Source organism: Python bivittatus, unplaced genomic scaffold (genome assembly GCF_059951505.1).
Source record: "Python bivittatus isolate LINGU-HERP-01145 unplaced genomic scaffold, Pbiv_v1 ctg000080_np1212, whole genome shotgun sequence".
Taxonomy (NCBI): domain Eukaryota; kingdom Metazoa; phylum Chordata; class Lepidosauria; order Squamata; family Pythonidae; genus Python; species Python bivittatus.
In genome coordinates, this window is record NW_028277035.1 from 9,654,496 (window position 1) to 9,681,098 (window position 26,603).

The 26,603-nt window shown below is 41.4% G+C and overlaps 1 protein-coding gene across 1 annotated transcript in view; it reads right to left on the bottom strand.

The window, feature by feature from the left end:
* Positions 1 to 26,277, bottom strand: part of USP43 (ubiquitin specific peptidase 43) — a 119,151-nt gene extending 92,874 nt beyond the window's left edge. Inside the window, exons 1-2 of the mRNA XM_088133489.1 lie at positions 25,413 to 26,277; positions 7,366 to 7,506 (exon numbers count right to left, since the gene is read on the bottom strand). Of these exons, the coding sequence (XP_087989615.1) occupies positions 7,366 to 7,506; positions 25,413 to 25,988 (717 nt within the window). The 5' untranslated portion in view covers positions 25,989 to 26,277. The remainder of the gene's footprint in view (positions 1 to 7,365; positions 7,507 to 25,412) is intronic.
* Between the last annotated feature and the right edge of the window lie 326 nt (positions 26,278 to 26,603).

The following is a 26,603-nucleotide window of genomic DNA, read 5'->3' on the forward strand; positions in this document are numbered from 1 at the left end:
TGGTGTGGGAAACATTTCAGAAGGGACCCTCTCTAGTTTTCCAGAGAGTAAAAGGAAAGGAGGGGAGAAATACTTTCAGTCCTGCAAGTTTCTGTTAATGTAACCTCACAATAAAGATAGAGCTGGACTCCTGGATGTGCTTCTTGTCTGGATACCTCACTGGGCCAACAGCCAGAAATCTTGCCTTATCAAGCCCCAAGGCAGTCAAACAGTGGTTTCTATATGTAGCCTAATCACCCCTGTCTTCACTCAAACAATTAAACAATCCAGGTGGAAATAGCTTGGAGCAATATTTGAACCCAACATTATTATTATTGTAAGCAAAACACCAGGAACCTTAGCCAGTATAAAATTAGGATTTGAAGTTAGCTAACAAAATCTAACTGGTATGGCAAAAAGATTCATAATCCTGAGTTAAGATGTCACAGAAAGTTATTCCCAATCCGATTTATTAATTCATGTGAAAGGAGGGAACAAACAGGTTGCATGAGCCAATTAAACAATACACAGCTTGTCTGTACTGCAGTTTATTAAGCCAGAATTTCTGGTTTATTACTATGAGTGGTAGCAATCAATGCAAATAATCAAGTTAGAAGAGCTTAAAATACTGTAAAATATTGCATTTGGCCTCCTGAAGTCATTATTTGCAACAATCCAGGGAGAAAACAATGAAAGGGTAAAATCAGAATACTAAGGAATAAGTTACCCATCCTGAAATCTTACAAGAAAGTGCAAAGAACATGGACATCTTAAGCCTTCTTTAACATACTACTCATGTAATATTTATTAAGGTTTAGAACTGTGCAAAGACTTGGACTCAAAAGTGAAAATCTATGGCATGTACATAGCACTTGTCAGGGACACCTTAAAGCAGTGTTGTCCAAACTTGGCCACTTTAAGATGAGTGGACTTCAACTCCCAGAATTCCCCAGCCCGTCTGGCTGGAGAATTCTGGGAGTTGAAGTCCACTCATCTTAAAGCGGCCAAGTTTGGACAACACTGCCTTAAAGCAATTGTGTCTTCTCTTGGGCACACATAGCTGTTCCCTGTAGATGATCCTAAGGAAAGACACATTTAGTTTAACATGCTCCCATGCATGCTCCAAATCACATTTTGCCTTTCAAATCCAGACCCTTGCATGTCCCTAATATTTCTACAGCAGATTTCAATCATCCACCTAATTCATCTACCATATATACTCATGGACAAGCCAAGAATTTTAGGTGCCAAAATGCGGTTCATCCGCAGATGGGCTTATCTACAACTATATACACTAATACTTTTTAAAAGTACCCATATTTCCTGTATATACGGCCACCCTCTGGGGGAGATCGGCGGCATATAAATTTGATAGATAGATAGATAGATAGATAGATAGATAGATAGATAGATAGATAGATAGATAGATAGATAGATTAGATAGATAGATAGATAGATAGATGTATATAAGGTTCTCTGCAGATAATCAGACCCTCAAATTTTTAACCAAAATACCATGAAAAATGCAGGTTAGCTTATTTATTTATTTTATTTATTTATCAAATTTGTCACCACCCTTCTGGTTGAAATGTTTACAACAAAGAAAGTGGCACATTTTTCATGGCATTTTGGTTAAAAATTTACAGTTCTGCTTATTCGCGGATAGACTTTTTCGCAAGTATATATGGTACATTATTTCTATACTAATAAAAAAATGAAGACAAGAAATACACAGCAGGGTGTTTTCAGGAAGCTACTATAAGAACATCATTTAGACTGTAACTAACATTCATAAGTGACATGTTCCACGATGAAAAATCTTTTTAAAAAGAGAGAAGGCCACTTTAAATTCATGAGCACATACAAACTCAATGATCTATTGCTTCAAGTCATGTTACAGACATGGATGTTTTAAATACAAAAATTTAAAGTCACTGTGAAAAGCATGGAGAGCTCAGTCCTAGGTTCCCAGGCTTCTGCAGCACATTCCATCAGTGGGAGAGAGTCTGCAAATTTTCTCCTCCACTTAATTCTCAAGCCAACCAGACAGACAGCCCTGATTCCAACATAGAGCATTTATTGAAGAAATCACCCTTAAGGAAGACGTTTTTAACAGTAATAATAGTTCTTTATAATAACATTGGTGATTGACATAATGAACTTCACAGGCATCCCCTCAGGAATTTTTACAATAACCCTGCATGGTAGTACATTATCATCATCATCATCATCAACAACATCATCATCACGATCTCCACAATGCAAGACAGGCTGCCATTTGCATTCCAGAAGGAGTGCTACATTAATCTCTTGCAGCACAGAAATAAAAGCACGACAATAATTTTGCGGCACCTTAAAGAATAACATTTGTATTTCTGCATAAACTGTTGTCAGAAAAGCTTATGTGCTAAAAAAAAATCTGTTAGTATTTCAGGTGTCACAAAACTCTTTCTCCTTTTATTCCAACCCCCAACCCACTCCTGGAATGTACAGCATAAAACAATTTGTCCAGCAAGGAAAATGATCCACTGGCTGCCTATTATCCTTTGCCCTTTGACCACTCCAAACAAATATACAGACAGGTGTAGTCTAGTGTTTGAACAAGGATTAAAAAAAAAAAAAAAAGCAACAGTTCAATTCGCACCAAAGAATGGCTCACTGGAGCATTTCACTCGGTAATTCAGTCTCTACACTTACGACCTGCCTGCTGAATGTGAGACACCGACAGGGGCTCACTCTGTAGTATACTTTTTTTTTTTAATTACTATTTTTGCCAGCAGCAAAGCAGCTGCCACACCATTCCAGAAAACTGCCTGGCAGTGTAATTAGTGACAGATTAGTAGCTGTACTCTGATGGAGATTCATTTACATAGTGAAAGAAAACAGCAGCAGAAAGACAGAGAATAGGCTGGTCATTGCCTACAGGACCAAACTATAACCCATGGAAAACACAGGAAGGCAAGTCCAGCTGACAAGAACAATGGGGTGACCCAATGGACCTTTTCAGAGTGTGGTAGGAATTTAGAGCCATGCACACTTCAAAAATGATGTGGAAGTGCTCTGCACGTTGCACACGGGCTATTCATTAAAGCAACACCATTTTTATCCAAGCTGCTCATGACCCTGAAAAAGAAAAGATGCTACTGCTTTAAGGAATCCACTCAATAAAGTTAAAGCAACTCTTAAAGCAGGATGTGGCAGCATGGAAAAAGTTGGGTTGTTTTAATGAATAGCAGGGAGGTGTTGTGTTTACATGAGGGCTAAAGTAGTTTAGTTTGAATCATTTTGAAGCATGCACAGTCTGTGTTTTGTTCTCCTTTGGAATTTATACTAAGCTTTAAACCACCTTCCCTAATCTGATACTCTCCAGATGTGTTGGGAAATTGCTAGTCCCAGAATTCCAAGGCAATCTGTCCAAAGGTTAGGGAAAACTGGCTTAGAACTTCTCAAGAAACAGATTCATCAGCAAATCTATCAAAAAAACTAATAATTGAAACTTAAGGATACTTCAGATACATTATCTGCTTCTTTGCTACAGGCAGTCTATCAGTTAATTAATAATTTGCCTTTTGATTATATGCAAAGTAAAATATAGAAACATGATGTAATACTACCACATACAGTTAAAAGGAAAAACTGTATTTTCTTCTCTTTTTGTTCCTGGTTCCAGCAAAGGTCAAGCAAGTTAAGATACAGGGAGGGGTTTTTTCTTTGTTTTAAAGCAGCCAAAGGACATTCAGATCTGGGCTGTAACTGCAACAGGAAATGAGGACCTATGGAGTCTTTGGTGCTCTCTGAGCTTGGTTGTTTCATTACCTGAATAGGTAATATAATCAATGCTAGTGAGTGTGAAGTTTGTTCCCTGTTTATATACAGTAGCTTGCCCTGGCAGTGTTGGTGGAGGTGTAGTTTTCTCCTTGATAGTTCCTTGATTAGTGTATTGTTCTCTGCTTGATTGTTTGTCTGGTATTAATCCCTGCTTATCTGGATGTTGGTGGCTGGAGAGGATATGTTGTTGGTCTGGTGTTAATCCCTGCTTATTTGGATGTTGATTGCTGGAGAGGATGTGTTCTGGTCTTTATGCTTCCTTCTTAGCTTTTATTGTCTCTTCTGAATGGTGTGTAAATGTGGTTTATCTCTATGTGTCTACTGATGGCTGATTTGTCTGAATGGCAAGCTTCCAGGAATTCCCTAGTGTTTTTGGATTTAGCTTGGTCTAGGATGCTCACAGTTTCCCAGTTGAAACTATGGTTGAGTCTGTCCATGTGTTGTGAGGTTAAGGAGTTTCTGACTACTAGCTGGTATTCATGGATGCTCTCTGCTAGCCTTCTGCCTGTCTGTCCTACACAGTGGCTGTTACAATCCTTACACTGTATGTTGTAGATGACTCCTGTTTTTTCTTCTTAGGCTACTGGGTCTTTTGGTTTACTTAAAATGTTTTGGAAAGCTTTAGTTGGTATGTATACTATGATGATGCCATGTGGTTGTAATAGTCTGTTGGTTGTTTCTGAGATGTTTTTGATGTACGGCAGTGTTATCCTTTTCATAGCTTGTGTTGGTTGTGCTACAGTGGGTTGAGTGGTCAGGCACTTTTTGATAAAGTTGTGTGTGTATCCACTTTGTTGGAAGATGTTTTATAGGTGATCTGTTTCCTTTTTCTGGTGTTCTGGGTTGCTGCAGTGCATTTGTACTTATCTGAATAATGTTCTTACACAGTTCCTCTTGTGGGAGGTTGGGTTGTTACTTTGATAATGGAGCACTTGGTAGTGTCAGTTGTTTTTTGATAGACTTGCATTTCTAATTTGCCATCATTTCCTCTGCTGATGAGGATATCCAGAAAGGGTAGTGTGTTGTTGTTTTCTTCTTCCCTTGTGAATTTTATTCTTTTGAAGATGTTATTTCATGTGTCTTCTCTAGTTGTTCCTTTTTTACTTTGACAAAGGTGTCATCTACATACTGGAACCATTCTTTTGGTTGTATGTGTGGGAGTGCTATAGTTTCTAGACACATACGGTCTCTATGAGTCCTGAGAGTAGTGATCCCATGGGTGTTCCTCTGATTTGTTGGTATATTTGTCTATCAAACTGAAAGTTCGTAGTGAGACAGAAGTTGATGAGGACCATGATTCTGGGTATTTCGATCTTAGTGTATTTGGGGAGCAACAAACAGGGAGCAAATCTCACACTCACTAGCACTGATGATGTTACCTAGTCGGGTAATTAAACATCTGCAAGGAAACAACCAAGCTCAGAGAGCACCAAGGACTCCACAGTTCAACCCTGAACTACATAAATTTTCTTCTATTGAAATGAGGACCTGCTTATTTACCTTTTCTTCCATGCTTCTTGCCCTGACCTGCATGTTTCTCTGTCTCTTCCAAAGCTACTATTAGCTACAGGGAGATAAAATATAGGTAGGTGTTTTATATTTATAGCTAATTCCAGTTGTGTCTTGTGAGGCTGAATTCAGCCACAGGGCACTGGACAGAAGAGTTAAGTCTCCTTCCCTTGGAATCACAGCCCTTATCAAAACCCCACCACTAGCTTGCTGTGGGCCTTCATTAAAAAGAATTTTGTTTGGAAATAAAAAAAGAATATACATAACAATACAATAGGATTAATTACAGTGGGATAAACTTACTAAATATATTCCTTCCTTAGTTATTGGTAATCTGGTTGGTAAAGTGAAACAGCTTATGGTGTATCTCACTGATTGAGGGAGTAAATTATGTACAGTAGTCAAACCATAATCAGGAGGTGCGGGGGGCAAACCCTAATGCTTTTAACCAAAGATCTAGACAGTTTGGTCACACATCTCCCATTTATATCTCCTTGATCTTAAAAAAGCAGAATCCAACACTTAAAATAGTCATACTAAGCCATAGAAAAGAAAAATCCCAAAGTTACAGCATGAAAAAACTCTAAATGTCACAAACAACTTCAACAGACACACACATAGGTTTATTCTTAATTATTACATCCTCAGACTAACAACTAGTCCTGAAGATGCACTGAAGAAGTTACCTAGCCGGGTAACAAAACGTTTGCAAGAAAACAACCAAGCTCAGAGAACCCCAAGGACTCCACAATCTACTGATTCTTTCAGATCTAGTTTTAATATACAGAAACATTTTGGTTCAGAAGAAAAATACATTGGATTTTAGAGATGGGCATGGGTATGGCTGTGAAAGAGAACTGCTCTGGAAGAGAAAGAATAAGCATAAAAGAAGTGCACTAATGGTTTAGTGAGGGATTAATTTTTTATTTTTTTTTTGCCAAACATCATCTCTTGGTGCATCTCTGTAATATGAATATTATACTTTAAAAATTATTAAGTTCTTCTAAATTATTTCCATTAACCTAATGGTCCATATACACACCCCTGCACACACATACATTTTCACAGTTTCTGTCTCCATTTGATACCACTGATCATTTGCTAATATTTGCATTTGACAATAACTTAAAAGTCAGTTCTGGCAGACCTCACCCTACCCCATCCCTTAGCTCAGGGAGAGAAAATGAGCAAAAAAAAGAAGGAAAACTTTCTGGTCTCAAACCATCAAAATACTACTTTAGTTTGAAGGCAGATGTCCCATCTCAGTCAGCCAGTGTTTTCTTACCTGAGACCTCTTGGCAAGGCACTGAGTTGCTAGTACATCAATTAGCTAGGTATCAAAATTTTGCATTATTATTGTTGTTACTGTTATGTTATGAGCTTGAGGTTATGGAGGCTTAGAGGAAGATCTCCATTCTATTCCCATACACCACTGTGAAATACTGTAGGCTGTGCTGGGACAGAATGACTACCCCAGTTGTTTCATGGCTGGAGACAGACTTAAGCCTCAAGTCTTAGACCAACACCTCATTCAGAGGGCGGAATAATCATATGCATTTAGGAAATGAGGAATTTTTGCCTGGGAGCAAGCCTCCCTGATACTTTAAGGTAGCAATTCTTAACATGCAACATTTCAAAGATTCTTGATGACAGCATCCACAGTCCATTGCCAGCGCTCCATAGAGACAGCAGTCGATCCAAATACCTGGAGGGTACCAGGTTATCTATCCCTGTTCTAAGTAATTAATTGGGAACAATAACCATGGTTCCATTTTTAGGTCATCAATGCTTTGCTACACAGCAGAAAATCTTATTCCTATTGGAGAACTCTTTCCTTGAAGAGAAAATCTACTGCCATGAAGGAAATGGGCTGATTTTGGCAGACCACCTTGGTTATAAATGTCACGTTGGCATATTCCATCGACTGACAACCAGTTAAGTGATTCTACAATTCTGTGTGTATTTTGCCTGAAACACTATACAGTATTAGCAACAGAAGTTTAGTGAGCTTTCAGGGTAAAAAGATAAATTTCTCTGCCAGTCACTGACCTTTCCAGACATCTTTAGTTTTTGATTAAAAGAAACAGAACACAGATCTTCATGCATGCGATCCAGCAACCACAGAAGGAACTCCAGGGCATCATGTTGTGCATTTCCACGAAACTGTGCACCATATTTAGAGACAACATTCTGCAATGAAAACAAGTGAAGAGAAGTATTATTTTTTGTTTGGAATGATAAAGATGCTCTAGTATTTAAAGGGCATTCATGACCTTTCCTCCTCTCCCCAAAGTTGGCTAAAGTGATGATTATATGGGCTATGCATATGTTGCATCAAAATCCACATTCTGTGTCAAGAGCAACCAAACCGAAGATTATAAGCCTTTCTCCATGTATATTTTCTGGAAAAAAATATCTTGTATGGAGAACCAACCAGAAGCACAGAAGTGATGCGGGGGGTGGGGAGGCTGGGTGTAGACTGCACGTGAGCTGGGGGGGTGCCGCAGTGTGGCGTAAGCACAGGGAGGCCAGGGAAACAGGGTGCTGGTGTGTCTATGCCTGTGAGTGAGCGCATGGAGGCCCTGGGAAGGAGGGTGCTGGTGTGTGTGTGCCTGTGTGCAAGTGCAGGGAGGCCAGGGAAGGAGGGCACTGGTGTGTGTCTGCTTGTGTGTGAGTGCAGGGAGGCCAGGGAAGGAGGGTGCTAGTGTGTGCAAGTGAAAAAAGGCTGCGGGGGTGGGGGAGACTTACCCGAACAACTTGTGACCTTCCCTGCTGGCTTCCCCGTTGACTTTGCTTGTGGGAAACTGGCAGAAAAGGTCACAACAGTGATCACATGACTGTGGGATGCTGCAACTAGTCATGTGTGAGCTGGTTGCCAAGCACCCAAATTTTGTTCATGTGACTGCTGGGGCACTGCAACGGCCGGAATTTCGAGGACTGGTCATAAGTCCCTTCATTCAGTGCCATCATAACTTCACACAGTCGCTGAACGAATGGTCGTAACTCAAGGACTTCCTGTAAATCAATCTGATATTACTTTCTTGTCAGTTACACTCCCTGAAGTATTTCCCTCAAGATATGTCAACCTTACGAGGTAGACCAGACAGGAAACATGACCAAATGAGCTAATTCTACTTTATTGTAAAGCTACATTAACAGAATCTTGTAAGTCTGAAATTATATCTCTTTCCCTGTCTCCTATAAAGCCCAAGAAATTAGGGAGGTCTCTTCTGAGCTTCTTGCCCTGCCCACATTCCTGCTGTGGGCTCAGCTGCCTTTTATCTGACTGTTCCTTGGTTGCATCTCTTTGCCCTGTCTCCCAAGGTCATTCCCACTTACCATTACGTGATGGAAACAGGGTGACAAATACAATCCTTGTCAAAATAAGCTACTATATTTAATATATTGATAAGCAGGTGGCAGCCATGGCTTAGGGGGGCTTTTGCACAGATTTGTCTTGTGCACTAATTGCACCCTTTCCTGGACCGGGAGGCCTTGCTCATAGTCACTCACACCTTAGTCACTTCCCAGTTGGATTATTGCAGTGTGCTTTACATGGGGCTGCCCTTGAAGACCACTTGGAAGTTACAACTGGTGTGCACAGTATTGGGGGCTCATAGGTTTGCCTATGTTACACCTTTATTGCATGAGCTGGCCTGGCTCTCAGTGTCCTTCCAGGCGCAATTCAAGGTGCTGGTTATCACCTTTAAAGCCCTACATGGCAGAGGGCCGGGTTATTTGCAGGACTGCTTCTCCCTAGAATATCTGCCCATGCCACGAGATCAGATGGGGTAGGCACGTTCTAATCCCTTCCCTGAAATCCTGCCACCCAGTGGGACCTCAGAAGCGTACCTTTTCCGTGGTTGCCTTGTGGAACACCCTCCCCCTGATGGAACCACCCTTTTCCTTGTGGAACACCCTCCCCCTGATGATTCGGCAGGCTCCCCACCCTTCTAGCCCTTCGGAAGGCCATTAAGACCTTGCTTTTTACAGAGGCACTGCAACAGGATTGTATAGACAGAACGTATGGAATGAAGACAACTGGAGCTTGCTGCGGGGCATCCCAGTGGGATGATTAAGGTACAGGGTTTTTGTTTTATTGGTTTATGATTGTTTCACAGTTATTGGTTTTATTGTTGTTGTGAGCTACCCAGAGTTGCTTAAGATGGGCAGCCATATAAATCTTATGAACAAATACATACATACATACATACATACATACATACATACATACATACATCTAGGAATATTTTGAAAAAAACAACGCAGGAGTGGGAGATGGAGACACATGCACTGGTTCTGCCCCACTCAGTCTAGTTTCCCTGGATCAGTGGGGAAGGTCTGTAGAGAAACAGCCTGCCCAGCTGAAAGGGGTTACAGGGGTCTGTGCCCTTTCAGCTAAACAGCAGAAGAATCATATTGTTTACTTACTACATTTATATCCCAACTTCTCTCCAAAGAGCACGAGCAGCATATATGGTTTTACCCTCCTTTTATCATCACAATAGCCCTATGAGGATAAGATATCCTTCTCCAACCTGCGTACCCTACAGGTGTATTGTTTTCAACTCCCAGAATTCTCAGCAATCACCATGCCAGTTGAGAATTCTGGGACTTGAAGTCTCTGTATATCTGGCTGGACTAAAGCCACCCAGCTGAGTATCACTGAGCAGAAATTTGAATCCAGATTCCAACCTGGCTCATCTGACATCCAATTAATGTCTGTATTTCAATTGATATGCTTCTTTATTATATCACCCTGGTATCACAGAGGACCAAAGCTCATGATGTATAATGCTATCATTGCCCCTTCTATATTACGCTACCATCGAAAAACAGAATCAGTCACTATTACTTTTTTTTTAAAAATCCCAAGGGATAACCAATCCCTAAATCATGAATTATGTCCCTCTGCATCTTGAGCTCCACTAACATTTGGCACAGAAACCACATATTTTACTACCACTGCAACAGGCAAGGATGCTAAATTGATCCCTGGTGCGGCTCAACAGGAGACAAACGTAGGCTCTGCCTGCCACTGACTTGCCAAACAGTTGCCATGACAACTAACTCTACATTGTTAAGAACCCAGAAGAAAGGCGTTCCCCCCACCCCCCATGTCTGTCAGGACCACTTTACTCTTTTCTCCCAGGCAGTTACGACTTGATGCTCCCATTCCAGTCCAATGTTCTTCAGCTCCCAGGTGAACAAACCCTCCTGAACCACAAAGCTGAACAGCCACTTCTTGCTGTCCTTTGGAAACAGAGGGGAAACTCAGAAAATCCCATTTTCTCTGCTAAAAGAGGACTCCGTTCTATAAGCAGTCTCACTGAGCTGGACAGAAATGTTCATTTGACATACCTTTCTGAAGCCCAAAGCCATTCACATTCTCTGCCTTTGACACCTGTGTGAATGGAGAAACTCAACCGAATGAATTCTCCTTGTACTGGAAAAGGCGACAGTTTCAGAATTTCGGCCTCTCATCCAATTGTTCAAAGTCACAGAAGCCCTGCTAGGAAGAGTGTGTGTGTATGTGTTGCAGTTTGAAAGCCCAGTCTTCCCCAATGTGTTAAACTAAAACAACCATTGGACATCCTGGCATATCCAGTCCAACCCATCTACAGGGTGCCAGAGGGAGGAAGATTGAAAAGAAAACATGGGACTAAGGCAAACAGGTGCTCTGACACATACCAGCAGAATAGAGGCGTACAGGCAGTTCCTAGCTTCCCATACCCTGGGATTTTCCAACCTTCCTTTTTAAACTGAAGCATTTCCATTCCTCAAGGATGTATCTCCTGAATACTAAAGATATATTCCCCCATCTCCCCACTCCTCCACACACTAACCTCCTCCCACATGCTCTATTGTTCCTTAAATTCTGTACACTTGCATAACTGCGGCATGTAGGATGCTGAGATGGGACTGCCAAGAACTTGCAAATACACAGCAAGGGCATGCATGGAAGGAGACTGTGAAAAGCAAGGATGTTATGCTTCTGAAAATTGAGAATTTCAAGGTTTGTTTGTGTCTTCTTTTCGGCAAGTTTTAGCAGGACCTGCATTGCGACTTAACACTAGTATGAGCCTGATAAAAATGAATATATATGTCTGAAGACTGTCCATCACTTCTAGTAACACTATAAGCTGGTTCAGACGTGATTCTAAGATTATCCACATTTTTTTTTTTGGCCTGATGAAAAGTTGTTGAAATTCAGAAACTTGCACTGATTTTGTACAACTTTAGATGGCTCAATAAAGGTATTCTCTCCATGGATTTTGATTTTTTTTCCTTGTAGCCAACATTATGAATCAACAAAGAGATGCAGGTGTACATCACTTCATCACAACTTTGCTGAAATAGGAGGCGGACTCTTCTTGCAACCTGCAAAATCAGCTGGGGTAGGAAAGGAAATGACAATTTCTAAAGAGCAATGAAGAGGGGAATGATGTACCTTTCATATTTGGGTGGTGAAAACTAGTGAAAAGTAGCTTCTCTCATCCCTCTGCATGGCTGGCCTTATGAAGCAAAAGATGACTGGCAGGCTTGAAAACCAATTAAAGAGAAGCAAACTATCAGCCCTGAAGTCAGCTTAATTCTGTTAAAGTTGTAAACTATAAAAGAAGATCCTGACAAAAGGGAAAGGGGTGGGTGGGAGAGAGAAATTGTCTCAGTCGGCTGACATGTAAGAGGCTGGCAGAACATACTTTGGAATTTTAGCTTGTATGTCTCTTTTCTGATACTTGTTTGAACTGAGAGGGATCCTCTGATGGCTTTCCAGGAAATAATTTGTTTTACAGGAGAGAGGTGGCCCTGCACCAGAACTATCTAAAAGAGAAAAGCTGGTGGTGATCATCACCTACAGTATGATGATGTGACATTCATGGCCAGCCAGAGCTTTCTCTTTTGTTTCTTTTTCAGCATTTTGACTTCTCACTCCAGGCACCAAAATATTTTGGCTCAATTCTGGATTTTGCAATACTCTACATGATAAGCTTCAATTACTGCGGTGGAGGAAGCCGCACCTGCTGAACTTCTTTTTCAAGGATCCCCTGAGATCTCCTCTCATCAGTCTGGATATGAGGCCTGGATATCAGGCCTGGATACAATCCTCTAGGCTAGAAATCAAATTATATATTATTTCTTGCTTTCCAGTCTTAAATCTGGGCCACACTGTGTTACCCCAAAAAGCAGCAAACTGTAATGGCATGTGGGAAAAACCTTGGGAGACTGGGCGAAGAGACCCTGCCAAGGTAATGGTCAGATAACAGATAGTATAGTCTGCAGCTGGACAGAGGGCAGGGCAAGAGCCTCAGAAGAGACCCTCCCTAGTTCCTCTGGTTGTAAAGGAGATGGGGGGAGAATTGTACTTTCAGACTTGCAAGAGTGATGTCAGCCTCACTGCTTTAACCAGACAGGAATTATGACCAGATGAGCTAATTCCACTTTATTGTAAGGTTACAGTGACAGAATCTTGCAAGTCTGAAAGTACAATTCTCCCCCCATCTCCTTTACAGCTCAAGAAGCTAGGGAAGGTCTCTTCTGAGCTTCTTGCTCCACCCACTATCCAGCTCCGGGCTATGCTGTCTCTTATCTGACCATTCTCTTGGCAGCATCTCCTCACCCAGCCTCCCAAGGTCTTTCCCACCTGCCATTACACAGACACAGTTCAATCCCATGTTCTCCTTAAGCAAAGCTTCTTGCCCATTCTCTATGGATACCGAAGAGCAATTAAAAGCCAACAAGCACTTGACTGTTAATACATTTACATACTATACAGAGTGTTAACGGATCTGCCCTCCAGTTACTTATCTGTAGTGAAACCTCAGCAGGTAGCTTATCGCTGAAACCTTATGGCTACAAAATAAGCATTCTATTAAATAAAAATTAAATACAGACTTGCCTGGGAATATTGCTATAATAAAACATCATTGTCAGCAATTTCCCCAGTCACTCTATGTATTGCAAAATAACAGGCAGTTATCACCAAAAATTGCTATTGTATGCAGTTCTGAAAAAACATAGGTTATTTTACTTTACACAATGTGAATTAGTTACTACATGAGTATGGAGCCTACTGGACTACAGGTCCCCAAATTCCTTGCAACCTAAAACATATTTTCGGGTTAATGGAACTCAGCCTAAAACACAAGATTGTTGACACCTGGCGAGGTGGCGCAAATGCATTTTTAATGGGGAGGGCTCCTATCAATATGATTTTATCAAAAATTGCTACCATGCATAAAATAGTCTTTTGTTTCAAAAGCAGAATTTCCTGTTTTTAAGAAAATATCATGCACAATATTTTTGTTTGCTTAAGTGAGATGCCAGCCTTATTTTCTGTAATTCCTGTGCCTCCCTCTGACTGCAGAAAATAAACAAGGAAGGTTTTGTTTTTGTTTTTTGGCACGGAAATAAAATTATGGGGAAAGTGTCATTTAATATATCATCACTGAGATAGGGATCTCTAGTTTTCCAGGTCTACAGAGGGGCAAAACAAAAATGTGGCTAATTCAGTACAGATATGAACAAGCAGTGAATGATAAAATATGGTTTGGATAACATGGGAACTTGCGTATACTCTGTCAGATCACTAGTCTACCTAATCCAATACTGTGGACACGGATAGTGGTTCTCAGGGACTGCAAGGCAAGACTTATTCCCAGATTTAGCTGCAGCTGCAAAGTACGAGGATCTTCTGCCTGAGCCATACAAGGAAGCTACAATCATATATTACATTAAATAATGTAACCATCACATGTGAACTCCTGTCCATTCTGGAATAGCTAATGCAGTAATCACACAATCCCTGAATTTCTGTTTTACGGCCTGCCTGGGATCATGCTGGCAAAATTCAGCAACAAATCATCAAACATCACTGATGTAATTTCTGCCACTTTCTAAACCAGTGGGGGTGAGGGGGAGAGATTGAGAAAAACAAAGTATGTCACTTTGGATGGATTTAGCACATCTATTTTTTTTTTTTTTAAAGGAATATGCAGGGGGAAAATCAGTGCTATATATGTGCATAATATCATTAAATCATCACCCCGCTCCTGTGGCCCTGGATGCCAAAAATAATAAGAAAAGATAATGTGGCCTCACTAATTAACAGTTTCCCATTCCTATTGTAAAGCAAAAAACATTTTCATTTGCAATCTCCCTCTCTAAAAGAACATTATGACTGGTTTAACGCCACTTTGTTGAAGAAGCCACAATGGCTGAGTTCATACAACACATTAAAACCATAAAGCATGATTTGAAGCTTAGTATAATGTGTGAAACTAGCCAGTATCTGAATGTTTAGAATAACTGATATTAATATAAATAATAGGTAAGACCAAACTGCTTATCTTCTCTGAAGAAACTGGGAACTGAGAAGAAAGAACTGATATGCAGGAAGAATGTAGCCTTTGTTACATTAACCAAGATCAGATCAAAGAGAAAAACTCTTTAAAGGATGGAAGTGACCTCAGTAATCAGGTTGATCTGAGCCACCTCAAGAGCTTGGGCTGGAGCTCAGATCAGTCAAATGATTCACAGTGGGAAAAAAGTTCAGTTGACTTGCAAAATATACATTTAAAGATATGGAGAAACATTTACCCAAAAACAGAATTGAAACAATGCAGAATCTGCCCCAAACTCAGAGTCAGTTAAATTTCCCTGGGTAACTGCTTAATCTCAGCTCCTTTAATACTGTTCAGAATGTTCAGATCTAGAACCAACTTTTACAGACTTCCAGAAGAAGAAATGGCGGACTGAAGATGGCTCCACAAAAAGCGGAGCTAACTACCATGGCAAAGAATGAAGAGCTAATGAGTAGAACGGCTCTTTGAACCTCTCCGGACAAAGGGAGGACAGGAGATCATCCAAAAGTGCTCCAGACATTTGCTACTCATGAGGAGACCACAAAATAGTGGTCTCCAGTGGGTTTTGAGCACTGGGAGATGAGGGAATAGTCATCTTGCTCAAATTGCAGTGAGCGCCTTTAAAAGGACACTTTCAGAAATTGCTTGTTTACTACTTTTCAGCTATTAGAGACCTTTGGATCAACAAGTCTGGAAGCACTGGGTGAGTCTACCTTCAATCCTTAGCAAAATAACATTTTAATTATAACCTTAAGAACTTAAAAAATTGAAATAAACAGCAAAAAACTAATTAAGACTTTGATTTTAGAAAGTTATAAACAGATTAAGGGTCCAGATAAATTTGAAATAAGAGTTTAGAATTAATTATAAAGATATGGGAAACTGGACTTGTTTTGAATTTTTTCAAAGACATAATAGAAATAAGCAATTTTAAACATTGGACACTAGAGGGAACTAAAAATTTTAATTAAAGGAGAAGAATACATAAACCGGATTAACAGCTACAGAATGACGCAAAATATAATAATGGAAATACTGAAGGACACTTGAGAAATGGAATCAAAAATTAATATCAACAATGTCAATAGTAATGTTTGCTTCTGTGGATAGACTGTGCAAAAGATGTTATGGGAGAAATGGCAAAAGTGGAACAAGTTTTATCTGACAAGACAGAGTTGACACTGAGAGTGGATCTACAAATACAGGCTACGACATGGAAAAAGGTGTCTCATTGGACATAGAAATTGGTTAATGCTTTAAAAATCAAAAGGGAATTACAAATAATAATCCAAGGGAGTGACCTGGATAATTCTTTTATATTGGATTTACAAAAGAGGCTTGTTAAAGATTGGCTGAATCTTGTGAGAAGGAGCAAAAAAGAAATGAAAAGAAATCAAATTCTACATTACTTGAATGGACTAAAGATTAAGATTGTTAGAAGTAAAAGGAATCTAAAGTTGGTTTATTTGATCAAGATTAAAATAGATATGTTGCTGTTTGTGGAAACTCTTAATAGACTTTTGCTGACACCAGGACTGAAATTACGGTGCTTTATGGATTTGTTTATAGATAAGAGATGGGACATGGGATGAAGAGATCACTGGTTGTAAATTAAGAGGAGGTAAAAAGTTACTAAAATTGTTTATAATTTTATTGTGATGAAGATTGGAAGTCATTTCTTGATATATTTCTTTTTCTTTACTATAGTCTTACTTTTCTTTCTTTCTATTCTCTACATTTTTTCTTTTCCTTTGCACTTTTTACTCTTTCTTTCTACTCTTCTTTCTTTCTTTCTTTTAGTTTGTATTAGTTTTTACTTTTGTAATCATAATTTTAATAAAATTATTTTAAAAGATAGAACTAAGTTTTACAATATTTTACTACTTGTTTGATTTTTTAATCTGCCTTTTCAGACAGGAGTTCAGGACACCATATATAAAGCTCCCCCCTATTTTTTTCCTCCCACAAAAAGAACCTTGTAAATTAGGTCGGACTGAGATGAAATGACTGGGCCAGACTAGAACCTGCAACAATACCGTTATCTTAGACCTGAAATCTCACTTGTTGGGGAGCAAGGGCAGAACAGGACTCTGATGGACAGCAGAAATCTGAAATATAAGGTTGAGTGTGACTTGGGCAACACTTTTCCTTCAAAAGCAACCTTTTCTTTCATTAAATCCATATAGCCTGGAAATGTGGAAATTGTCGTCTCACCCCCTTTCCTGCCAGGGGTCTCATATCCTCCTCCTCTGCAAAGTTCCAATGCTATTGGCTGTTTTACCTTGTTGATAATAGAGGATGAGAAGTTTGGGGCAGTACCTTGTTCAAGCATTTGTGGTTCTTAAGTGTGTATTTGTTCTCTTGATTGGCAACAGGTATTGGTTTGGAAGGAGATCCTTTTCTTTCTCAACAAAGCCAACACTTGAAGGTATAACTTGAGATCTCTTAACACTCCCAAATAGTATCCACACATTTTTGGCAGTTCAGGGTGTGTGTGAGAGAGAAGGATTAGTATTTGCAACTTCACAGTGCTGCTATTACCATCTACTTAAGACTACCCCATGCTACAATCTAATAATGGGTTCTGATCCTTAATTGAAGACCAATGCTCAGGAGAATACCAAAACAAAAGCAGTGCTTGGGCCAAGAGAGCATCAATATACCTCATGGAATAGAATATAAAGTACAATATTATTAAAATATGAATGTATTCTGCAGAGAAAAATATTTGCAAAGCTTTTAGTGTTTGTTTTTTTTATCCCACAGAGTTAAGCCACAATGACTGAACTGTTGGAAAAATCTGTTTTCTGCCTTTGAGTCTAGAAATCTGAATGCCTAATGAGGAGTTTAACACACACATCCCCCATACTTCATTTATTGCTGATAAAGGATCTGTCAGAAAAGTGAAAAGGAAGGTCAGCAGCAGCAACATTACAATGGAAAATGATATAACTGGCATGAGCATAGCTGAAACAGGGGCAATAAATAAACATGAGCCAAAGAGTCTCACAAAGGCATAATAAGGCTTATGGGCATTGTAGTTTGACATTTCTAGAGGAGTGCCAGGTTTTGAAAGTTTAAAACAATCACGGATAGTTGGGCAGGGACAAGCTGCTCATTCATCCAATGCTTTCTGACTGGCTCTACAATAATGTTAGAATACAGTAAACTATTTTTTGGTACAGTGCAATCAGAATAGGCCAAACATTCATAGAAGCCACTGAAAACAGGAGAACAGCTTCAGGCTATTGTAGGAAGAAGATAAACTACAATACATTGCAGTCCTTTAGCACTATTTGATTATTTGCATAACCTTAGATTAACAATTTCCCAGTACAAGCACTAGGGTTCTAGTACATGTGGACGAGGCATATGGGAAACTGGCACTTCAGAACTCCAGAAGAAAACCTTGTGATGCTAAGCACATTTTCAATTTTGATCAGCCTTTGATGATCAAGTTTCCTAACTATTCCTGATTGTTGTAGACCAATGTTTCTTAAACATTTTTCTCTTGGGACCCCTTCCCACTTTTAAAATTATGGAGAACCTGAAAGAGTTTTTGTTTGTATGGGTTATATTTATTGATATTTACTGTATAAAAAAATTAAAATTGAAGTATTCACTGTTACTGCTGCTTTTCATGATTATTTGGTGGGATTTAAATATCCTATTATTTTTCAATGTAGGCTGGCAATTAATTTTTATTTTGCAGATCCCTGAGAGAGACTTGGGGGATCACCAGGGGTCCCTGGGCCACACTTTGAAAAACACTGTTCTAGACTTGGCACTCCTCTGGAAATGTCAAACTACAATGCCGATAAGATTTATTGTCCAGCATGTGAAGAATGTATCAAAACAGAGAAGGCTGTTTTAATACCCCAAGGACAGAGAGCACATTTTCCCTAGTAGTAGCTTATACTACAGAACCACCTCCCCCATCTTTCCATTCTTATTAAGCACCTTGTTCCAGATGCCTACTTGCATGGCCCCAATTGCTGACACCTTCTGTTTTATATGACACCTGAGTGATTCTCTTTAAAAAACAGATTTTAAAAAACAACATATCATCTGTGCATTTTCACATGACTTTCAACTGCTAGCTTTTAAATCCTCAACCAAAGGCACTGGGAAGGTGGGTTCAGCCTCTAAATAATTTCTCACTTGCTGACTAAACCCAAGATATCAGAGATGAAGCATTTTCCTTGGCTGGGCAAAGCATTTCTGCAGAGGACAGTTTCCAATTATCCATCATATTCTATAAAACTATGGATAGAGCAAGAGTGAGCAAAGAGAGGCTGTTCCAAGCAAGAAACCCAGAGGATCTCTCTCCAATGGTCATCTCTGCAATGAACTTTGAACATATACTGAAATTCAATATTTTATTCAAAGAGATAATAATTTGGTTAGGCTGAGTGTATTGATTTATGAAATTCTATGTGTATAATTATTGAGGTCCCATGTTTTTCCTATATTTTCCTCTTCTCAGTAAACTTTTTATATCTAGAGTTCATTGGTTTAATGATAATGATAACAATATCTTATTGAAACACATACTTGCAAGACTACATGGTTACAAGGCTACTGCCTGTGTTTCAGGATTGGGACAAGGTTTGCTATGTTCTATATTTCTAAGCTTTGAGCAGAAAGATCAAAAGCACCTTCCTTTCTCTGTTTCCTAGGGCTGGGTTGAAGGGAGAAGTCCTGAGTAGAAGCACTAAGAACTCCCCTGCCAAGCAAACTAGTGTGTGACAAAAGGTTCAGCCTGACTGGTGGCAACTATAATACAATACCTATCTTTCACTGGGGGAAACTTTGGAGGAAGGGATCTGTCAGTGAGTAAAATTATCCCACCCTCTGATTTGTTTTGATGGATTTCATTTTACTTTATTATGGCTTTTATTCCTCATCTACGCTGCCCAGGTCAACTTGGAAAAGCAGGAATCTCACTTACTAAACACAAAAACAGATTCTTTCAAATATGGGTGACAAAACCTTGGTGTGTGGAATTTCAGAGAGCCTATTGCTACAGCAAAAGTACTTCCCCCTCCTCCTGCTTTCTACTCAGTCCTGCTACATTTTTTAAGCACAAAAATCCTGGTCAGGGTTTTCTTATATAGTTGCTTATTTTTAGCACCCAGTTTAGCAGTCCCTCAGGAGTTGCAGTAAGTTCCCACTCTCTTACCATTTAAAAAATATTGTAAAGATCCATCTCTTTTTCTCAAGCTTTTAATTGTTCAGTTTTAGAATTCATTTTATGTTTCAACTCTTAGCCACCCTGAGTACTCATTTGAGGAAAGAGGGTATAAAATCACACAAATACATTACAATAATTCAATCAAGGCATGATTTTAAACCTATACTCTGGTGTACTGGATGGGTAGCTTTACCTAACAGGTAAAGATATTTTTATTTGCAGAATACATCCAGGATGGGAAAAGCCCTGTTGCTCTTTATTGTTATGTATATTGCATTTTGTTATTTTTGTTTTTTATTCTGGGAGCCGCCCAGAGCTGATTGAATTTGAGTGGCATCCAAATTGAACAAATAAATAAACAAACCAAAAACAGTAATAAATGAACCTCCAGGATTCACGACAGTACAATAGAGTCAGTGCACAATGCACAAGTGAAATATAGCATGCATGGTATATGAAAAAAAAAACCCTCCTATTTCATAGGAATACAAAATCTGGTGTAGAGCACAGTTGGGGAGATTCAGCAGAGATGAAGGATAACATTTCCTTTCTTAGGCTTAAAATCCTTGACTTAAAATACTGCTGTGAAGGATAAGCACTAGGCACTAATGAGAGCTTCAAATCCAGCTTCGTATTTTAGGATTTTACAAACTGTGGCAAAAGCAACCAAGTGAGTCCATGCTGGAGACAGTGTTCAACAGGCAGGGAGCCGCCCCTGGCCCTGCCCTCCCCCAGCAGCAGTCTGCATTCTCTTTTTTCTACTTGCCCATCAGGAATAAAAAGGAGAGAAATAAAAAAGATCATCGTAGTGTTCCCAGGGTAAGGTTACCCAAGAGAATCCCTAAAGAGCCATTTCTCCCATGATTATACAATGGGGGAAATGTTTATGTGTGATTCAATGCAGTTGTTGTATTGCCAAGCTCTTCATAATCCAGAAGTAGGTGAGAAAGACTTAGATGAAACTAGGAAAGAGCAGATTGTGTTCCATCATGTGAACGTGAAACTGCCTGGGATGGCACTAACACAGGAGAAATGGTTGCTCTTCTCCCTCTGCTTTTCCTGCACAATCTCCTTCTCGCTGCTGTGCTGTTTCCTAGAAACACAGCTCCCAGCAAACATTACTATTCAATATAACAATAAACAAACAAAGGGTGTGTATATGCCAAAGGACCTTCCTACCCAAGAGCTCAAACTTGAAATATGGTCTAGGGCTGAAAAGGAGGTTATCTACATCCAGTTTTTGAAGATAGAGATTAAGGTAATATTTTAATCTCCCATTCCCCTCCTCCCTTCCAAACTGTGCCTCAAACTCTTGTTATTTATGTAAGAAATTATACAGACCACAGGAAAAAAAGATTAACAACATTCCAGCAATGGGGAAAATCTGGCTGCCTTGCATTCTTTTCTGAAATGGGAATGTTCTATCAAGATCCTAAATTTTAAGTTCAAGTTTTATGTGTTCAAATTCTTCCTCTGAACTGCTTAATAAATCAATTAAATCAATCAATCAATCAATCCAATAAAAAGGCCTTAGACTAAGAAGATACCTATAAAAAGTTAGTGACTGTGTAGGCTGACAGCAAGCAGGGCACAGAATTGGCTTATACTATACATATCCATATTCTGCCTGGCCAACGAATAAGGCAACGGATTTCAATGCAAAACCTGCACGTGAGGTGAAATGATGGCAATGGAAGTCATTATTCATTTCTTTAATCTTAAATATATGAATGAAACATTACAGTTCTATGGGCGAGTCAGTAATTACAGCTGGAGCCTAGAAAAAAGATTCACAATATTTAATGGGACTGATCCACTCTAAGTCATTGTGCCTCAGAATGCAAGTTTCATTCCAAAACTACTACATGTTCAACATTCCAAGACTGCCTTTTGTCAACTGAAGACACAGGCATGTTTGCCTTCTACTAAGTCTAAAGACTAGTATATTCTGTAACTCTTAAGGACAAAATATTCTACCCTGTTTGCTGGTAAGATAGGCGTATGTGGAAAATAATGATACTATCCCTTCTGCGAGTGTATACATCACTTCTGAAGGTTGAAATCAACTGAGAAATATTAGTTTGGTGCTAACCTTACAGCAATCTCACAAGATAGATGTCATTATTATTATCTCCATATTGCAGATGATGAGATCAGAGATCTGTCTGAGACCAGCTGGAAAAGTCACAACAGAGATGAAATTTGAATTATTAGGCTGTAGATTTCAATTTCCATACTCTAGGCTGCATCACTTTCTATATAAACAACTTACATTCCACAAACTTTGCCCACCCACCCCTGTCAGTCTTACCCTGAAATGCTCTGCTGAGAGAACCTTTAAATTGCCTCACCAGGAACTAGCAGAATGCCAAATATGCCAAGGTGAGAAAAAATGTTCCTAGAGATGCAACTGCTTTTTCCTTTGTCAGCTCACCATTGGCTATTTCCACAAATAGGAAAACAAAAATAGGAAACTTATAATTTCCCACAGAATACTCAATCTTCTGTCTGCAGCCCACACCATTAAAAGCTAGTATTTGGAACTCTGGGTAACATACAAGCATTTATATCTAGTGTTAAGACTTCTAATGGCTCATTTACACATGCAAGCTATCACTTAATCTTGGATACACAAGGGGTCCTGGGCCTCCATTTCTTCTGCCTGGATCTATATAACTATTGCCTTTCCATTTTAATTTCTACCACCTTTGTATTTACCATAGGTTTCCAAAGGCTGTAACTTCCCAGCCTTTTGCATATGAACTATCTTTTATTAAACTGACTTAGGGATTTAAGAAAAACACAGAAATAAATCAGTCAACTATGCAACACGATGCCTTGTAATAAGGGATGTGCAACTTGTTTACATTCTCCCCAAGCAGCTTTTTAAAACTGAATATTGATATTGTTCTTGTTTCCTGTTTTCCCTTGAGGAGCCTCAGTCTGGAGAATCTGAAACTTGAGTTGCCTATTTCTAAATCCTTGCCTGTAACCCCATATCCAACTGAGCATACAGACTCTTCCCAGAGCAATAAATAAAAAATAAAATAAATAATAGGAAGAAGCTAAAACAATTTCACCTTTGACAGCGGCTGCTGCATCAATAAGGAGAGAAACACACGCATTCCCCTATTATCAGCAGGACTGTCAAGCAGTAGAATTAGGAACAAGAGATTTCACCAAAGCTGAGACAGCCTGTGACAGCCAGGAGCCAAACGTGAGCACCAGAGACAGAAAAGGCTCCCTCCAAAGAATCCAATCTGCCAACAAAAGGTACCAGATAATACCTTCCACAACAAACAGAAATGGGATGCTCTCAGCCCATAGGGCCTCCTAATCCTATCTCCTAGGTCCACTTCTCTGGAGAACACATTCTTCCCCAAATAGGAAATTCCAGCACACTAACTGTAACTTCCCCTTTTGAATGAGAAGCCTTTTCCACTGTTCCTCAATCTCACCACAACAGAGGTGCCTGACAGCATCTTTGCTGTGACCCCACTACACCCTCTCATAGTAGCTTGGTCCAAACATGTTGTCCTTGTTTTTGGGGGGGGGGACTGGGTTGGGGTTTTGTCTTATTTTATATTTTTGCATGGGGGGGGGGTAAAATATAAAGGATTAGGATCCACTTCATACCGTAAGAACTCCAGTGGGTACCAGTCTCAGGCACATTTGAGATGTGATCCTTGACATGCTATGCACAGCCTGGTGCTGCCCTCAAGCTGATGGAAGTTGCACATTCCTCTTCTACAATGTCATCCATCCATTTTTTTCCTCCACCCAGGAATTGCAAAAAATGTAAACAAACTATGCTGGCAAACCTCTGGCTCAGGATGCTGAGCTTCCTAGTAAAGTTCCTGTAGAGCAGGCCTAGCATCACTTGCTTGCTTAAGCACAGGAGAGAGGCCCAACAGGAAGCAGCATGCAAGATCCCCACCCCCTCCTTAGGAAATGTGAATATCTCTTTGTCACCCTGATGTTTCTCAGCAGCTGGTCTGGACTGGCTTTACTTCTCCAGTTTCCTTCTACTTTGTTTTTCTCTCACTCTTCATGACATGAGCTCAGCTAACAGCAAAGAGTCCTGATTGGCTGTGCCTAGTTGGGAATCTCATAAAGCAGAGGAAAATGACTTACTTACACTGATCTGCACTTTTGATCTAAAACCAGCACCTGAGGGACGCTGTGATGCGAAGCCCCTCCATCCCCACTGGCATGGGATTAGCACAGCGCTCTGGGAGAATGAGGCTGAAAGAAGGTAACCCAGCTTGACGCTTCTGTTCCTCTGATCTTTGTTCCCAACCTGCAGGCATATTCATCTGCCTGACTGCCCCAATATCATCTGAGGTTCGGCACAGGCAGGGAGTTGCAGGGCTCTTACTCAGTGATAAATCTCTCCTTTTCATCTTCAAAGGTCTGTACCAAAGTTGAGCACTACAGAACCAAAGCTTCTGAGACAATCGGTACTTTATATTTACCTTTCCAGCACAATACTTTGTAATCACCTTTGCCAAGAATGGGGAAAACAGGAGAGTTTGAAACAGCCAAGCACAGCTTTTCCCAGTCTGCACTTGCTAGTTATGTCATAATCACTGCTTTCAGAGGTGGCCATGCTGGCTGGGAACTCTGGAAATTGTAGTCTCAACTCATCAGGAGAGGATCAGGCTGAAGAAGGCTGGCCAAGCATGACAGCTGTCACTAGAATCTATCTCCTTCTTGGAGCACCAAAGATTTTTTTATCATCCTCTCGGATTTAAACAAACAAACCAACTTTCAAGAGGCAGACTTTATCTTTCACCTAGCTTTGACATGGGACAGAAACAGAACCAGTTGTCTAACCCAAGCTCCAAAGGTACACTATATGCAGCCACTGAATTTGCACAGAATATGAAGCAAATAAGGTATCTTTAATACCTGCCTACATTTAGCCTCCAATAAAACAGATTTCCATCCCCAACCTCGAATAACATCATCGTGAGTCGCTTGGGCTGCCCTTCTTGATGTGCCCCCATCAGCAGTACAACCTCTCTTTCCCTCTAGTTGGCAATGATTCTGTCCTCAGTATACTTGTGTGTGTTTGTGCTGCTACTCCCCCCTCCCGAAATCTGACGGCACGGGAACGACAGGCAGTTTCCTTTAAGGAGTGTGGCGGCTGGGGAGAGAAAAGCACGAGTGAGCGATCCTCCCAGCTTTGACTAAATGGAGCCGTTTCCCGCCAGGTGCTTATCTCAAAGGGCGCCGCTAGAGTTGGAATGATGCGTGAACATTCCGGCGGAGTTTGACGTTAACTCGATCTCAGAACACTCGGGGACTGCAGAAGGTTACGCTGCGTTCGCAGCTTATAACCGTGGGTTGAAACCTCACGCCCCGAAAAGGGCTTTACGGGTAGATTACAAGCGGCTCGAAAGCGTTCAGACCTTAGCCATTAAGGATCCCTGCACAGCCTCCCAGCCGAGAGACTACAGTCCTGCACACGAGTCAATATCCAGGTATGCTAGGACAGCTCGCCCCTCCTCCTCCTCCTCACTCGAGGGCCTTACCTTGAAGTCTGCGGAGAGCTGCGGGGTGTACTCGAGGGTCCAGAGCGCGCGTACAAGTGCTGCCAAGTGCTGAGTGACCTCTCCGGAGGCGGCTTTCGATCCAGGTCTGGATGGCCTTGGCTGGTCGGGCAAAGCCAGCAGGAGGAAGGCGGCGAGTAGCTCGGTGTGGCTCAGGCACTGCACCACGGCGTTCAGGAAACACGTGTTGCCGTGATTCTTGAGCCCCTGCGCGCCAGGGGTGAGCGGGCGCGGATCCCCGGAACTGGCCGCAGGAGGTGGGCTCAGCGCGCCCAACCACAGTCGGACGCTGCTGCCGCCGCCACCGCCGCCTGCTTGACCGCGATCGGGGCCGGGCGGGCGCTTAAAGCCGCCTTCGTCGTCTTCCGCCTCAGCGCCTTCCCGCCGCCGCCGCGCCCCCCGCAAAGTTTGCAGGAGACGCCGAGCCAGTTTGCTGAAGGCGCGCACAGCCCGGCGCCTTCGCCCGGTGCCACTGTGATGTTGAGCGGAGCTCCGGGCCCTACCCAGCGGGGTCTGCGTACCGGGCCCAAGCTTATCTTCCGCCTCGAGTTCGCCCATCGGAGCTCGGCTGCGGCGGTCCGCTCCTCCGCCAAGTGCTGCCAGCAGCCTCTTCCTCCTCCTTCGCTACCTGCGCTCTCCGCCTCCCTTGCGCTCCGAGACTCTTCGCCCGGCCCCCACGGCTGCCGGCAGGGCAGGGCAGGGCAGGGCTGGGCTGGGCGGGAAGGAGGAGGAGAAGAGGAGCGGGTCGGGCTCATGACAGGGGGCAGACGGCCATCCTCCCGTGCCCGGCCACGAAGGGCACGTTGCTTTTCCCGCCTTCTGAGTTCTCCGCCGGATCCGGAGTCCCTGGGGAAGTACGCTAGACAAGGGTTGACTTTAGAAGAGCGAAGCCAAGCGCCTCCTTCTGTTTGGCGCTCATTCGCCGGGTTCAACACGGGGGAGGCTACAGTTTTGCGGGCGAGGCGTTGTTGCTGGTGCTGCTAAGAAGTAGCATCCTATGGATCGGGTTGACGAGACAGGTATTACTACCAGAGTTGGCGGCGGTGCAGGGCGCCCTTCGCTGAGCCACCTGCCTGATACCGATTCCGACCTGTTCCTTGCGGGCTGCTCAGAGACTGCACAGCGTGTGCCAAATTACACGATGGATTCCGTGGGGCGGGGTGTTTGGGGAGG